This window comes from Mitosporidium daphniae (assembly GCF_000760515.2).
Source record: "Mitosporidium daphniae strain UGP3 chromosome Unknown contig-3, whole genome shotgun sequence".
Classification (NCBI taxonomy): domain Eukaryota; kingdom Fungi; phylum Microsporidia; genus Mitosporidium; species Mitosporidium daphniae.
In genome coordinates this window covers 64657-80560 of record NW_013546400.1, presented here as the reverse complement: position 1 = coordinate 80560, position 15904 = coordinate 64657, and the positions used below count along the sequence as shown (strand labels likewise).

The 15904-nt window shown below is 46.4% G+C and overlaps 8 protein-coding genes across 8 annotated transcripts; 3 read left to right on the top strand and 5 right to left on the bottom strand.

Annotated features, from left to right (window-relative positions):
• Positions 1–256: 256 nt before the first annotated feature.
• DI09_3p500 (uncharacterized protein) lies at positions 257–1024 on the bottom strand (the record flags this gene model as incomplete). The annotated part of the gene is made up of 1 exon (XM_013382261.1): positions 257–1024. The coding sequence occupies one exon, from the start codon at positions 1022–1024 to the stop codon at positions 257–259; it is 768 nt and encodes a 255-aa protein (XP_013237715.1).
• A 939-nt stretch (positions 1025–1963) lies between these two features.
• DI09_3p490 (putative DNA mismatch repair protein) lies at positions 1964–2952 on the top strand (the record flags this gene model as incomplete). Its single annotated transcript, XM_013382260.1, has 3 exons — positions 1964–2170; positions 2195–2792; positions 2819–2952. The coding sequence occupies 3 exons, from the start codon at positions 1964–1966 to the stop codon at positions 2950–2952; spliced, it is 939 nt and encodes a 312-aa protein (XP_013237714.1).
• A 293-nt stretch (positions 2953–3245) lies between these two features.
• Positions 3246–4613, top strand: DI09_3p480 (uncharacterized protein; the record flags this gene model as incomplete). Its single annotated transcript, XM_013382259.1, has 1 exon — positions 3246–4613. One exon carries the CDS (start codon positions 3246–3248, stop codon positions 4611–4613), a length of 1368 nt encoding a protein of 455 aa, XP_013237713.1.
• A 69-nt stretch (positions 4614–4682) lies between these two features.
• On the bottom strand, positions 4683–8107 carry DI09_3p470 (uncharacterized protein; the record flags this gene model as incomplete). The annotated part of the gene is made up of 5 exons (XM_013382258.1): positions 4683–6163; positions 6193–6815; positions 6846–7129; positions 7154–7368; positions 7396–8107. 5 exons carry the CDS (start codon positions 8105–8107, stop codon positions 4683–4685), a joined length of 3315 nt encoding a protein of 1104 aa, XP_013237712.1.
• Positions 8108–8630: 523 nt separating this feature from the next.
• On the bottom strand, positions 8631–10499 carry DI09_3p460 (uncharacterized protein; the record flags this gene model as incomplete). The annotated part of the gene is made up of 5 exons (XM_013382257.1): positions 8631–8884; positions 8940–9222; positions 9297–9828; positions 9949–10100; positions 10182–10499. The coding sequence occupies 5 exons, from the start codon at positions 10497–10499 to the stop codon at positions 8631–8633; spliced, it is 1539 nt and encodes a 512-aa protein (XP_013237711.1).
• Positions 10500–10665: 166 nt separating this feature from the next.
• DI09_3p450 (uncharacterized protein) lies at positions 10666–11241 on the bottom strand (the record flags this gene model as incomplete). The annotated part of the gene is made up of 1 exon (XM_013382256.1): positions 10666–11241. One exon carries the CDS (start codon positions 11239–11241, stop codon positions 10666–10668), a length of 576 nt encoding a protein of 191 aa, XP_013237710.1.
• Positions 11242–11308: 67 nt separating this feature from the next.
• Positions 11309–11752, top strand: DI09_3p440 (uncharacterized protein; the record flags this gene model as incomplete). The annotated part of the gene is made up of 1 exon (XM_013382255.1): positions 11309–11752. One exon carries the CDS (start codon positions 11309–11311, stop codon positions 11750–11752), a length of 444 nt encoding a protein of 147 aa, XP_013237709.1.
• Positions 11753–11957: 205 nt separating this feature from the next.
• DI09_3p430 (subunit 1 of splicing factor 3B) lies at positions 11958–15861 on the bottom strand (the record flags this gene model as incomplete). Its single annotated transcript, XM_013382254.1, has 2 exons — positions 11958–12512; positions 12601–15861. The coding sequence occupies 2 exons, from the start codon at positions 15859–15861 to the stop codon at positions 11958–11960; spliced, it is 3816 nt and encodes a 1271-aa protein (XP_013237708.1).
• Between the last annotated feature and the right edge of the window lie 43 nt (positions 15862–15904).

Below are 15904 nucleotides of genomic sequence, written 5' to 3'. Positions count from 1 at the left end.
TGAGCTTTTCACACGGGCCATATAAGACTTGGGCGGAGTGGTCGTCTTTGAACAAGGATAGCAACTAACTTCCAATTAGATAGTTACATAATATTTTGTTTTTCATTAAATGTTTATCAATATTTGGCTCGGTCGTATAGGAAAAAACACTCGGGCTTGTTGACCAATCGGCAACTAATTGACAATCGGGCTTTTAAACTCAACCTGGTGATGGCTTGTCTATTAAAAATTTTATTTAAAGTTTCATTAAATAAAATTACGAAGAGGTATCCAGCTGTTCAATAGGGACCTGGTTTCTAATCGTCCTTGCTCCATCAATATGGCGACGCGACAGAAGTTTGGAGCACTCGACAAACTTTGCTCCGGAGTTGAATATTTTGAGCACGTTTTCAACCTTCATTCCCGAGTCGCGCGCTATCATTTCCGGCGTCTTTTGCCGCGAAAGTGCAAGCAGAAAGCCATTTGCCACATTGATGGCCGTTCTTGATCCATACACCTTTGCAGAAAGGTCTTTCAAGCCCAGGCATCGGCAGAGCTCTTGAATGGCCCAATGTGCTCTTACACCAGAGTCGGGAGGCATTGGCCGGACAATGATCGTGGTGTCTCTATACTTGATGGTATCTTCGTGGAATAAGGTCCGATCTGCATACATTTCGTAGTGGGTCATGGCCCGTTCTGCGGCCTTAGTGGCCTTTTGCATAGCATCGACCGGAGATCTGTCCTTCCCAAGAGCATAGCCAAGACCGCCTTTTCCGTTTCCAACAGCCAGAGCCACGCTATATTGGCGACGTTTTTCGATGCCCGTCTGGCATTTCAACAGGCGGACTTTGATGACGCGCATCTGGGAGACAAAGTCTGAACGCACCTTGCTGATCAGAAAATCATAGCTAAGATGAGGCGCAATGATTTCCTCTGTAAAATATTCTGGCAATCTTTGCCCCGATGCTGCATATGGCGATGAGAAATGGCGAACCTCCCTTGACAGACGAACGGAGAGCCTCTTTACATGTGTCCATGCGAACATTTTTAAAAATAAAAAATTGGCATTTTCACAATGCAAGCGTTGAATATTGGATGCATTGACGCACAAAATGATGGCAATGCAGCGTCTTGACCTGTTTTCTTCCTTGTCCCTCCAGGCTTTGTGCAAATTTCCATCCGTTCAAGCCATTGTTTCATTTATACTGCAGCATTGTTGGGATTTTCCGCTGATTTATAGGCATCAATGTGGGGTCTACGTCTCTCTCTCTCCATTTCGATCTTCAAAAAGAGGAATTCCAATTTCTTGTTGATAGCAAAGATATTACGCTTAATGGTCTCCTATAATTGGGCTTTATTGTTTGTAGACACGCTTGTTTCGTTTGCTTGCCGCATCAATTTGTTGGCAACAGTCGATGGGTGCGTCTGGGACAAAAGCACTTTCCATGTATTGCATTGGTCCCTCTAGCTGTTTTTAGAAAAACTCTGTGTTGAAGTGTGTGGGATGGCCAAACGCAGGTCAGACAAAGCTCATTGAATGGATCAACCGTCTGCCCCTATCTATTGTCACAATTGATAGGATATTTGAGTGCCAATATGCAAGAAAGCGATTCGCTGCCATTAACAAACAGTCTCTATTTGTTGATTTGGTATTTATTCTATCTGCATATGTTGCTCTTTTTAGCGAATGTCGTTTCCATATTCATGGTCAACTTGATTCAACAACATTCTTCACTTTTAAGAGAGATTCTTGCAAAGAAGAATCACTTCTTGCGCTCTATGCGGCGTTTTATTTAAGACTTTCTGGGCTCTCTTTTTTATGGAAAAATCCGCTTATCGATCCTGGTCTATTTGCATGCATAGATATTTCATTTCCAAATTTTTTCTCCCTCAAAGGCATTGTTTCTGCAAACACGAGCTCTTTTTCGCCCATTAGATCATGCAGTTAAGGTTTTGTACCAACTTGATAGGGCACCAAAAAAAGATGTTCACTTCAACTTTGAGCTCCCCATTTAAATTGCTTTTTCTTCTCAATCAACTGTTGCAAAAGCTGAGATACCCGGTCCCATCCGTCATCACTTCAGCCCACTCTATAAAAAATAGATGCTACGACTTTTTCTTGGTTATCGATCAAATCGGCTTAAATGTCTCTAAAAGCGACCTCTTGGAAGTATCAAAAGCCCCGCCAGATGTAAGCATTTATTTGTGAGTGTAGTTGCTGACGTCTATTCAACGCTATCTTATTGATGCGTACAAAGAAGAGCTCGTCAAAGATAGCATTGATGAGGAAATTGATGATACCCTTCGTGATATCCAAATATTGCCCCTCCCTTCTCTCTCCAACGGTGTTTTCATTTCCTCCTCTTTGATTTCCGATGTCACAATTGTAGGACAAGATGGCCTTCATCAGGTCATTTTGGGAATTGCAAATATCTCGACTCGAAGGATATTGATAGCTTTTGACCAGCATGCTGTGGATGAAAGAATTCGTCTTGAAAAGATACTAACTAGTAATGAGCAGGCTGCATTTGAAACGCCGCTGGATTATAGTTGTCAGTATCATGCCACCCACGCTTCGTTAAGCTGCATGCTGACATCTTTGGAGGGCTATGGGTTCAGGTCTGTTTTGAAGAATTCATATCCAAACGTCGAGGTATCACTTGCCTCCATCCCCTCCTTTCTTGTTGCTCAGTCACATGAATCGATCCTTAAGCTTATCCGCGCAATAATAGCTGATATCTCAAGCGAGCAATATGCATTTCAACACATTCCAACTTCATTGTACAATGCTATGAAGAGCACTGCTTGCCATGGTAGACGTCTAAGCTTACCATTTTAGGTGCTGTTAAATTCGGAGATAGACTATCATTACGACAAATGGGTATGATGCTTGAAAAATTGGCCAATTGCTCGTTTCCCTTTGTATGTGCTCACGGAAGAAGGCTACTTGCTCCGCTTCAATGGATCGAATAAATTTGACATACAAAAAACCTAGCCCTAACAGGTTAAACAATTTACATTCTCGCTTACCCAAACATTACAGATATTAATTATTTAAAATCGGATGTCAATACATCTTTGTTAGTATGGTGGTTAGTATATCTGCCTGTCACGCGGGTGACCGGGGTTCAATTCTCTGAAAGAGAGCTTTTGCTATCAAATAACGTGTACATCTTCTTTTGGGTTTAATATTATTAATTGGCGATCACCTGACCCTCACATGTTAGTCCATAGCTCATTTAGCGGGCAGTGTTTTTTAAGCCTCGATGATCCTTCAAAACTATTTTACATGGATCCGGAAACTGTTTATTTTCTGTCTTTTTTCTGTCACGGCATTCCTCAATTTTCGGAATATTGTTGTTATTGATAAAACCCAAACTATTTCGAGCATAATTGGGGATGAAAAATGCGAGGAAACATCTCCGACAGTGTATGTGGTATTTCCTCATTCCAACCAGTTTATGGATGCAATTGTTTTGTTGGATTTTTTCTATAAAAAAGGAATATATCCGAATCCAGTGATAGCAGAAAGCTCTCGAAATAACATCATTTTGAAAATATGTAGTTTCCTTACAGGATCAATTTCTGCCGAGAGACTTGATGACCATCGTTACAAAGGAACTTGTGATATTGAGATAGAAGTAACTAAGGACAATATTATATGCTCTCATAATATTCAAAATGCTGATAGCTTTATGGCAGTATTAGATCTCGATGGAAGGAAATATTTCTTTAAAAATAAGCAAAATCAAGAGTGTTTTAATTCTACAAATGAGACAACCCCAATAAGCCTGAAAAAAGAAAAATATTATCTGATCGAAAAATACAATAATGAAGCTTTCAAAAAAAAGAGCAAGAAAGTTTTAGAGTCTGGAGGCTCTATTATAATTTTTCCAGAAGGAGGCTCCCATGATAACGATCAATTGCAAGAATTTAAACCTGGATTTGCTAGCATAATCGAACAGTTTTTCCAAGATAAATGGTTTAGAAAGGCATCAGTAGTTCCAATACTCCTTAACTATGAGTGTGCGTATGCATATCCGATAAACGTGAATATAGTTATTGGAGCTAGAATCCCCTTTGAATCGCCTGTTAAAGCTGATCAAATCATGGAAAAAGTGCGGAGTGCGTGCGAGAACCTTTTTACTGAAAATTCTCAATACGATATCATTCATCCATTTGAGATTCCTAATAAGGTATGTGCATTTTCTCAAAAAAGTCAAGATGGAGAAAAGGGTACTTCAAAGTCGCGCATTAAACCTTCTGTTATGAAGCTGACATTTTTGGGAAAATTGCTCAACCTGGGAACGATTTTTGTTTGGCCTTTTACTTCCTTGATTTCACGGTGTTTTTGGAAATCCATCAGAGATCCATTAAAAAAAGCCGCCGAAAACAGTCCCATGAAGCTGTGCGGCTGTGATAGGATCGCTTCCATCAGGATGTTGACTGCTGTTAAATATGGTGGATTGTTTTTCGTTGTCTTTATCAAAGTGTGTATTATTTTCTGGACGCATCGTTGGACAAAAGTATTCTTTTTTTCGGTTTTGATCATGCTGAACATGGCCATCGTCCGGGGTCTCTTGATTCCAAAATATTTCTCCTACAACGAGGAAGCAGTCGTAGACACCAGTTAGGGAGTCGACCATTATTACAAACAATTAAATTTGTCAATTTACTAAACTTATCGGATCAATTTGCTAAACTTATGCGATCAATTTCGGCTTCTTCGCATGTCCCGAAGCGGAATCAGACAAAAAGGGATATTCTTTCGGGAGAAGGATATTCATGGGGTCGGGGACATCAACCCATTGCACAAATAGCTTTGTGGTGCAGTTTTTTGGACACTTGTAAACATGCAGCCGCACGTTGATGGAATCAAAAATTTGAACGAAAATCTGCCCGGTGGCTGCCTGCTTCCATGCCATCATTTCCGCATCATATATGGGAAGCGCGTCTGAAGGGGGCTGTGGCATTGCAAATTTTAGGAAGCACTCGATGCCAAAAGACTGTATCAGGAGTACAAGCCCATTTTGGGCAACACGAACGACATTTGCCAAAAGGACCTTATCGGTCTCGCCAGGCCGCTCCAAAAACCGGGATGTAAAGAGGTCTGTGCTTGCCCTGGATGCAAGTTGTGCCCGTCGATGGCGATGATTGAGAAGGGTAGATATTTTTTCCAAATCGCCGCGTGAAAGCGCCTTTGTGCCCGAGTTTGTATCCTCCAGTGACAGGGCTAAGCTAATAAGGCGATGGACGATCACATCGGAATACCGTCGGATTGGAGACGTGAAGTGGGTATATATTGGTGCCGCCAGTCCATAATGCCAAAACTCGGATGGAGATGGTGCGCTTCCAGAGGAAAAATAGACTGCCTGCATCATGGCACGCGTCGCCATCAACCGAAGGGGAGAATCAAGCTTTGGTGGGAGCTTGACCTGTTGATTTGAAGACTTTGGTGGGAGCTTGGTCTGTTGATTTGAACAGCAAATAGGGCTCGGTTCTGGAGGCAAACATGCATTTGAACCCTGTCCAAGATGAACCAGTAAAGCAGCATCACAGAGATCCAGGGTCTCGCCGAGCCGCTTTGACGACGAAATGTCTAAAGGAGGCAAGTTGCATGCTTTCAATGCAGACAGAAGCCAGGCAAAATTGCTGTCCGGAGGACTCGGATGTCTTCGAAGAAGCGCTTGATCGGGAAATGCAGAATATATCAGCTTGGCCGCTTCAACATTAGCGAGCAACATGAACTCCTCCACCAGCTCATTTGCAGGGGTGACTGATTTTGAGGAAATTCCCAGGGGATCCGCTCCTTTGCGCTCGCCACTTTCAAATTCAAACCTAATTTCGGAGGAGGCAAGCGTTAGCGCACCGGCCTCCATGCGTCTTGATCGTAGCCTCTGAGCGAGAAAATTGAGCAGCCGAATGCTATTTTTCAACACCAAAGAGGGAGAACACGCCAAAGTAGGTGTGCATGTCGATGTTGAGGCCGGCTTTTTCAGGAAAGACATCCCATCTTCATCGCATTTTTCGTCCAAAATCTCCTGGGCCTGGGAATACGTAAGAGAAGCAGCGCTTTTTATCAGCGACTTGGTGAAAGAGGCCTTTTTAACCTGAGCCTCAAGGTCCATCTCAATGATGCAGGAGAGTGCGTATCTATCTACACCGGCAATCAGGGAACAAAGATCTACATATTAATCTCAACCAATAAGGCACTTGATCCTAGGAGTTCTGGAAGCATGTCAATGCGCCTATCTACAAGATAAACCGTGGTGCCTCTGTTTGCAGCCTCGATATCCAATGCACTGCCTTGGTGCACAAAATGCCCGACATCTGCAATGTGGATACCGACCTGGATACTCCCCGAATCTAAAATGGTCGCATGTAGAGCATCGTCAATATCTGTACACCCTGGTGGATCAATTGAGCAGACACAGGGCAAGTGCCTGAGATCTAGCCTAACGCTTTCGATTTCATTGCACTGTACAGGAATTTCGTTGCCGCAGGTTGCCTCCGGCAGGCATGAAAGCACCTTTTCTGAAAATGGCGCAAATGGAACCTCATTTTCCAGTAGTATTACTTGGGTTTCCACATCGACATCACCAGAGAGTCCTATGATTGAAATGAGGTGCCCCCTGGGCAACCGAGAGGTAGCCGGCCATCCATCTACAGCCACCTGGATGCGATATGGAAGCAGAAATGTGAGCGATCGGGTAGATTGGACATATAGCGAAGGAAATCGTCGATCTACTGGACGGAAAATGTACCATCCCGTGGTATTTCCAGCATCAGAGGCAGTGACATGAGTAGTGGATGCCGGAAGAAAGGATCCACAAATTCTAAACATCGCCTAAGAAACTTTTTAATACCTGCGTCTGGGCCGGCTCATAATGCCAACTATACGTCCATACCGAAGATTCAGCTTTTCAGAAAGTTTCTGTGAACGGCGAACAGCACCTAAAGCCGCCCTTGCATCCTCCATTTGAGCAAGCGGATCATCATCGCCCATGGTCACATACTCGAAGAAAATGTCATCCGACGCTGACGTCAACTCCACAGCAACAACATCTCCGTTAATAGCTCGATTCAAATTTTGACTTCCAACAATGAGGATGGAGCTTGAGACTCCATCAATGCAAGTTACAATGGATCCCTAGAAATTAAGAAAAATCGTAACCTCGTTGATGTTGTAGGGCGAAATATTCAGCATTCCACGATAGAATTGGTTGCTTTTCATGTTGTGAGAGAGAACCTCTGTATCGACATATGCATCAAACAGCACATCCGAATCAAATGGAGATGGAGTATCATCGGAAACGTGTAGCAGATCAAGAAGCTCCGAAATGATTTCTGGCGTGTGGGCGGTAGCCAAATGTAAAACAAAAGAGCGGGCTAAAAAAGAAAACAAAATACACATACCTGATTTGGCATCAATGCCCATGCAAAGTGCTGCCTCTCTGTTTGCGACATCGTTGGTAACAAGAATCACGCGTGAAGGGATTAATTTCCTACAAACAGCCTTGTCAGGAGAAAAATTGGGCGATGCATCCGAACTCCAAGATTCTTCGATATCACTTTGTGAAGAGCAGATTTTTTCGGCTTGCAAATGGCTTTGATACCAAGCCGCCGCTGTTCGAATGGCTCTGTCATTCCGATCATTAGACGATTCGCCATCGAACCTTTCGACAAAGGTATCTTGGAAAGTTTCATTGGTAAAAACAAAAAATCTATTGGGCTCTTTACGGATGATATCACGTAGATTTTCATACACGTTAATATTTCGCTTGTGAACCTCATCTAGAACGGTTTGGAGAATGATGACCGATGAAACGGATCGATGCGCCAAAAGGTCAAACTCATGCAAGCAGATATTCGTATCTGGAATTAAAAGAGGAATGTGTGATAAAAGGCCATCTGTGCCACATGCTTTGCATGATGAAACCCCACATGAAGTAGCTTTTCTAAAATAAGTTTCTTTGACAACAGGGACAACAGAACCTCTCTTGGAAACCTTAATGAAGGAAAGATTTCTATCGAGATCATTTTCGCCTGAAGATCGAGCCTTTTCTAGGCCGGGTTGCTTCGTTAGTAGCTGTCCAGGTGAAGAAAGAGGCTTTTTGGGACGAAGCATATGGGATAAAAATTAAATAAATAAATAAATAAATTATCAATGTTCCAAGAATAAACATATATACCTTGCTACATATTGATTCCGATGAAAAACAATCAATTAACCCATCTATAAAAGCTTCAACGTGTATATATACAAGCAAAAGGTCTCGGTGAGTGTTGATAATACGGATACATATTCAAAATTTATTAATATATTAAATTATTTTATCAGCTCAATATCTACGGCCATACACACTGGAAAACACCGGGTCTCGTCCGATCCCCGAAGTCAAGCCAGTGCTGGCGCAGTCAGTACTATGATGGGTGACCGCATGGGAATACTGCGTGCTGTAGGTTCTATCTTTTTAATTTTTTAAACGCTCGCTTGAAAATGGATTGGCGCGTGTAAACCCTTGAAATTGAAGGCAATCGGCTATTTAAGGTATTTCCGTCATTTATTGCGAATCTCATAACTCGGAAAATTTCCCATGTAAAGATCAATAAAATAGCAACGGTATCCCGCAATTTTCTGGATTCGCAGATTATATGAGATGCCCGGAGGGCTGTGGAGGGGTAGGGAGATCGCCTGGCTCGACAGGGCTAAAAGATGATGTGCTTTGAAGAGGGGGTGATATGGCTGTTCCTACAGGATTTGAAGATAAATGCCCCCCAGGTGTGGCCATTCCCAATCTGGTGATCATTGAATGCAGATCTGCAAGCGTGTTTGCGCCGCCAGCACCAGTCTTTTTTTGAAAAGCAGAGGCAGTGGGCGGGGCAATTACCTCGCTTTCGCCACCTAATCGCCGTCGCATCCACTCAGAAACTAGAGTTGACTTAAACTGATCTCTTACCCCTGTCATACTTGTCTATCCTGCCCCTTAGGTCCTTGTTTTCGTTTTCGAGCTGACTAATGCGCTCCTGGGCAGAATTCAACGCCTCAGTCAGCAGAGAAATATTTGCCCTCTCTTCAGCGAGATTGGAAAGCGCTGCCTCAAGCTCCTGCGACTTGGAATGGATAATTGCAGATTTGGCTCGAGTTTTTCCCTTAGCTGCGCGCACTTCTGCCTGAAACGTTACCAATTCTTCGGTCAATTTAAGGGCCTCATCACTTTTCATCGACAATTCCGTGTCAAGCTGCGAGATTTTGGCGACATTGCAAGCAGCTTCTTCTTCTGCTTTGATCTACACGAATCAAAAGGACAAAATACCTTTGCCTCTTTAGCTGCACGTAGCTCTGTCTTAAGGGCGACGATGCGCTCCTCCCGCTCAGCTGAAACAGATTCTATTTCCTCCAAAAGCGCACGTTTTCGTGCAAGCTCTGAGCGTAGCGTATCGACGCGCGAAAGTTCGTCCCTCAATTTGGTGACTGATGCAGTTAGCACTGCGATTTCATCATCTCTTTTACGAAGAGTTGCCTCCAGTTCTGAACTCCGCGCCATAGAAAGGTCTCGATCTCTTAGGGCATCCTTAAGCAAGGCAATACGCTCCGCAAGTGGTCCAAGCATGGTAGTAGTGCCTTGGGCAGTGCTCCCGTCTCGTCCAAGCTTCTCAAGTGAAGAGGAAAGACCATCTAGAGATGCCCTAAGGGCATCTCTCTCGGCAGTAATGGAATGTGTAAAGGAGTCCGTGTCGCGAAGTGTTTCCGAAAGACGAGCCTTAAGAGCGCTCACTTCTGCCAGGGCTGAGATAGCCATTTGTGCAAGTCGCCGCTTCATGCCATCGTCAGAGAGACGATCAACCCTAAGCGAGAGATGCACAATGTGCTTGAAGGAGGACGTTTCGATGATTTGAAAAAGGGCCCAGCCGGCGGCATGTGTCGCAAGACAGGCGGCCATTCTACGTCATGACAAAAAAATGTACTTTGGAGGCATAACAGGTGCTGCCGCACCGCCATTATTGTGCGGTGGGGCCGTGGCCTTCAGGAAGGCTGCCAATTGTTCTGTAAAAGATTCAAGAGGAACCAGTATTTGCTGTTCCGCGCGCATGCGCCCATAACCCTCTTCGTCGAGTCTCTGTTCATAATAGAAAAGGGGGTCCGTGGGATCTGTAATCGAGAGCGCCATCCACTACTGATAAGCTACAATTCGCCTTACTCGCTGCCCATCCGATTTCCCGCGCTCAAGTTGGACGGACAACTGCCGGCGGGTACATGTAGTAGTATAAGAACCCAATGGTGATGAGGAACTTCCAGAGATTCCCGCAGGCGAGGCCATTAACCAAAAATTGAGCGGAAGGAAAGTCGTCATAAGCGAGCTAGAAGATGCATATGCGCCTGGGACGGAGTCTTGATCCAAAGGGCTGATCCCGAAGGAAGATGCTCCGTCTGTGCCTGCATTTGCTGCTATGGCGGCATGTGCAGGAATGGGGACAACGTAAAGCGGGAGTGTAGAGTCAAAAATCCTCTCCACCATTCCGGATGATGTTACGATTTACGATTTGAAGCAAATTTAATAAACTGCAATTTTAACGCGCTTTAATGCCATTAAATTTAAAAGACATCAAACCCCATTGCGAATAAATTAATAGGCCATTTTTGATGCCCTTCCCGAGGCGGAGTTAGAAAGCCTTAAACCGGCATTATGATGTGTCGAACACTCGGCCAGCGTTCATCAAATTTTGCTTGCAATCTTTCCTGAGAAAAAGATACTGACCAAGAAGCACGGCGACAAGAACCATCGCATACTGGATCAGAAAGGCGCCCATTCCATTGAACTCTGTATCGGCCGACCGCCATCCCAGCCACCACCACAAGGCGGTACCGCCACTGCTATATATAATTGATGTGAGCAGAGAGAGATTGAAAGTCGTGGCCCCATATGCGCGCAAAAAAAGAGGATTTATACAGTAGAAAAGAAGCAAGGAAACACCAAATCCCATGAGACAGAGAAAAGACGCTATGCCTTCCCCCTCTCCATTAGGCTCTTCAAAAAGCGACCGGAGTAGTCCGATTGGATTTTCGATTATCAAGAGACACAGGCCAAGTGAGGCGATAGTTCCAAAAAGACCGAGGCAGAATAGGAAAGAAAGAATCCCATTGCGCCTAATAAGCAACTCCTGTGCAATATTTGAGAGCGCATAAAGCGCGGCGGAAGAGGCGCCCATTGCCAATCCCAATGTATATTCCCAAGACCCGGATTCGTTCTCGGCTTTCATGGTTAAAGAGCCGGTGTTTACGGGTCTCGGGTTCTGGTGTTCGTAAATTCCTTTCATTGGAAACAAAATGAATGCTGAAACGGCAACCAGCGAAAGAGCGGCTCCAAAGGCTTGCAGCATTGAAAATCGTCTCTTGAGAAGCAATGCAGAGAAGATCATGGAAAAGGGTGTCGAGAGTGACAATAGCAACACCACGTGGAAAATTGAGAGATGTCTGAAAGAGCGGACGACCAGAAATGTTGCGCTGCAATCCAGCAATGCTGCAGCCAGATGTTTCCAGATATCTGTTCGGTTAAGGGCAGACATGTGGGGCGAACAGACCCCCATCAAACGATCCTCACAGCTTGCCAAGGTTTCACCATCTTTACCCTTTTCGCTACACGTGCTCTTTCTCCGCAGAAAGAAGAAAAAAGGGCAGCTGACGAGAAAAATGCCTATGTATGCAATGAGAGGTTGTATGCCTGAAAGGTCGACCAGCAGCCTTTTGTTGAGCACCTCAGAAAAGAGCTGAGATGCTGCATTGAGGACCGAAAGAAGCTGGCCAAGCAAAATGATACGCAAGCGCATCAATTAAATTAAAATTAAAGCTGTGCGATTGGCCAATGAAGAGCGGAAATTCGGGCTCCCACCGTTGCTGGCGACTTGATATGCGAAACGCCATTCGTACCTAACTAGTGGCTAGTCAACTTAAATTGCCTGTTTTAATTATTTTAGATTCAAAGCACAAGATACAGATGATCGCGACCATACCGCTGTGCGTCTAGCACGTCTCCGTGACTTGGAAAAAGCGGCACCAAGGCCTCCTGGCCCAGCACGTAGAGCATGTTATAGACGCGCCATGCGGCTTGCCGTACGCGCCGAGCAGGGTGAAAGAGCCCTTGCGCAAGGTATAAAAAGACCGTGGCGGGACCCAGGGCCAGGGAGAGCCCCTCCAGCGCATCTACCACCGCCATAATGACGTGTGGCGATTGTTCAAAGATATTTGGCCAAACGTTATTGAGCAGATGAAGCAGGGCATCCTCACAGCCGAGGCCGACAGAACCCAAAGCCACGTGGCGCACAGCAGCGGCAGCGGTCTGCCGATGGACATGGTCCCGGTCCATGAGCGCATCGACAAGCAGCGGTGTAACCGCGTAAAGGTAATCGATGCCGACCTCGCCGACGTATTCGAAAAGAAAAGAAATGGACTTTAGCACACCATTTTGAACATTAAGCTCGGGCACTCGGTATTCAGCCATCAATGCGGGTAACACCGTAAACGGGGCACATACCTAACCATAAGTAACTCGAAAGTGAAAGCAAGAGCGCATCAAAATCAATTGACAAGCAACAAAATAAAGGCAAATGATCGTGTCATACCTCTGAGACAATGGCGATGGCAATGGTGGTGTATACACGGGATTGGCGCTCCTGCACGCGTAGATTGGCCAGCAGCGTCGAGAGCACATCTTGAGGCCCAATGGCCTTAGCAATGTGTCCAAAAGACAGAATAGCTGCTCTGCGGATGGCGCGCCTGTGTGCGTGTAGTGTTTCTAGCAGTTCCCAACAAATACGCATCCACTCGCGTGGTGACACAGCTTCTGCGGCCGAACCGGCAATGCGACCCACAAGCTCAATACAATGAAGTTGCACCTTTTCGTGCCGGTTCTTTAGAATCGGTGTTAGGCGCGGCAACAAATCCTTGATGGGCGGATGCATGCGCGAGGTACCTAATGCTTTGACGATGGCATGTAAGGCGCGGATAATGGAACCCAGCACGGTTGGGAACTCTTCCCCGAGGTACTCAAAAAGCACCCCGGCGAGCCTCTGTAATGCCGCGTCTTCCGAACAGGCAATCCAGAGCGGCGCTAGCTCGGCAATCACATCTGCCGCTTGCTGTCTGATGCGCGCACTTTTGTTGTTGAGGCGCCACAGCAGCATGGAGGAGATCTCTCCTCCAAGGTGTGGACGTATCCATGCACCGCAAGCTCCAAGGGCCACACCCATGGCCCGCGCAACACGCGAAAGTCCATCGCGCTCTTCTTCCTCTTCATCCTCATGTTGTAGCGCAAAAAGAAGACTGTCAACCAGTAGCGCGACAGAACGAGTGGGCTCAGCGTCGGCACCTGCTGCTTGTAGGCAGCCCACTGGCACATGAGCGCGGACTAAACGCTCCAACAGCTCCAATGCCATGCGTCGAAAACTACCTGCCTCATCTTTAAGTGCTGGAAGCAGCAGCTTAGTAACGGGACCAGCTCCCACGCGTTTGGCAATTGCCAAGGCACCTTCGACCACCAAAAAGACGGTACGTCTATCGACGCTGAGCCTCCGTGTCCAAAGGTGTTTAAAGAATGGATCCAAAATCTTTGAATGGAGAAGTGCACTTCCAAGCGCTCCAGGAATTTCGGCCATTTGACGCACAACGCTGATCACTGTGCGTCGAAGGTCGTCGTCTGGAGTGGCCATTTCACGTACCACAACCGGTATGAGCTCTCTCGCATAGTACGAGGCATACTCCTCTGTCATCAACGGGATGATGGCCCCAATAGCTTTGAGCATGGCAGCTAAAGCGCGGCCGCGAGCCTGGCGGATGGTCAGCCAAAGCGGCCGCAACACGCCTTCGAAAGCTTCAATACCATGAGGCGCAGAGGCTTCTGCTAATGCAGCGAGCGCTAACGCAGATGCCGTGCGCACCTTTGCTGGCGGCCCTGAAACAGAGCTATCTCTGTCGCCGTCTGATAGCCTGTTTTTTTCACTCGCTGCTGAAAGAACAAGCCCTGCGGAGGCACATGAGACAAGTTCGCGTAGATGTGGAAGCACTCCGCAGCCTGCCATTGCCGCAATATGTTGCACAGTGCGGATGCCCGTGTGCGGTGCTTCCCATCCGCCGCGCTGCGAAGCAGACACAGCTGCAAGAAAAGGCAAGAGAGCTGGAATTCCGAGGGCCATTGCCACCACGGCCAATGCTCGTGCAGTGCAGTTCCGCACATATTCATCTGGATGGTCAATATCTGGCCGCATGGCACCGATCATAGTAGCCAGGCCAGCTGCCTTTGCAAGATTGGAAATAAGTTCGCGGCCTTCTGCTCGCGTAGCTCGCTCTGTGTCTATCAGTAGAGGCTCCACAACTACGAGGATTTTATGCACAAAGGGACGGACCCCGTCTTCCAACCGAAACAATATTCGATCGATAAGTTTGACAAGCAAATGACGTTCCCCATCTTCCAGCGATGGGCTCATTAGTAATGGCAGAATTTTGTCGAAAAGCAGAGCAGGCCCAAACTCGCGTGCACGTTCTACAATCTGTCGCTGTGCAATCTTGCGCATAGGCGGCGTGCCATTTTTGAGCTTTAGTAGCAAGCGCAATAACTTTAGCTCTCGAATTTCGACAAGTGTCAGCGAAGAAACTTCTTCGCCCGTTCTATCCATGGCTCCAAGAAGGGCACCAAAATGCTGGTAGTCGTCGGGCTTCATCGGCGGAAGCCCGCTGCCAAGACCAGTGGAATCCGTGCCCCATCCACCATCAGCCATAAATGATGAGCTTTCACCACCAAGTGCAAAGAGGCCCAGCTCTGCTGCAGGGCTTTTTCGGTGCATAGACTCTGTGTGGGGATGGCGTTTGGCTTCGTACGATGCTGGCATATCTACGATCAAATATCCGGTAGAGGGCAGGATTACATCAAGCTCGTCATCTGAAAGGAACGCATTGCGGGCTGCCATATTCAGCTGGGAAATGGTCGAGACTGATGCAGACATCCGTCCCAATACTCGCATTGGAGTTTCTTCCCCTACATCGGAGCGTAATGGTGTCTCTTCACCTGGCGCCAAAGACGCTGCCAAAGGTGTGGCTCCTGCTGCCCAGTTGTTGCCCCGTACTGGTGTCGTCCCCATGCCTTCAGAAAGAGCAGGCGTGGCATCCCACCGTGTAAGTCTTGAATATGTCGAAGAAACACTTGAAAGTGGTGTGCTCGTTAAAGATAATGGAGTGCCACTTGCAGATAATGGGGTTTCCCCTGATGAGAAAGCCTTCCCGCTTTGGCTATCAGGGGCCCGTAATTCATCATCTTCCCACTCTGAACTGTTAACCGGGGTTTCTTCTGTTGGTACAGCGGCCACAACGGAGGATGGTGACATTTCCCATTGTCGTTTTGCTGGACGTGTAATATCTCCCTCGAAATGCATAGTGCTGTGCTCCAACACATCTTGTTGGCGTTGACGATATGAGCCCCTGAGCTCACGTACCAGTGAGGCCTGCTCGCGAGCAAGCTTTCCCTCTGCGAGAACATCCGCATAAGAGCGCTGCTCGTCAGCATTATGCCGAATCTTACTGAAGGGATCTGCGCGCGAGGGTGAAAGGGTACGTAGGCGCCTTCTTGAATGATACTCATCCTCTCTTTTTGCAATAATTTTTTCATGAGATATTTGGCGTAGCTCGTCGCCCATATGGTGAGGCTGGTCGCTGGTGTATGTATCATTAGTCTCCTCGATTGTCTCCACATAAAGCTCCTCTTCTAAAGAATCGCTTGACACTTGCACGATCTCTGGAAGCATTGCAGCTGATGAGAGAGCAGCTCGTTTGGCTCTGATGCGCATAAGCTCGTCATCTACGGCTTCAGGGTGAGCATCATCCGGGAAGGGCATAAGTTTAAATTGTGAATTTTAATTGCAGGATTTTAATTAAAAC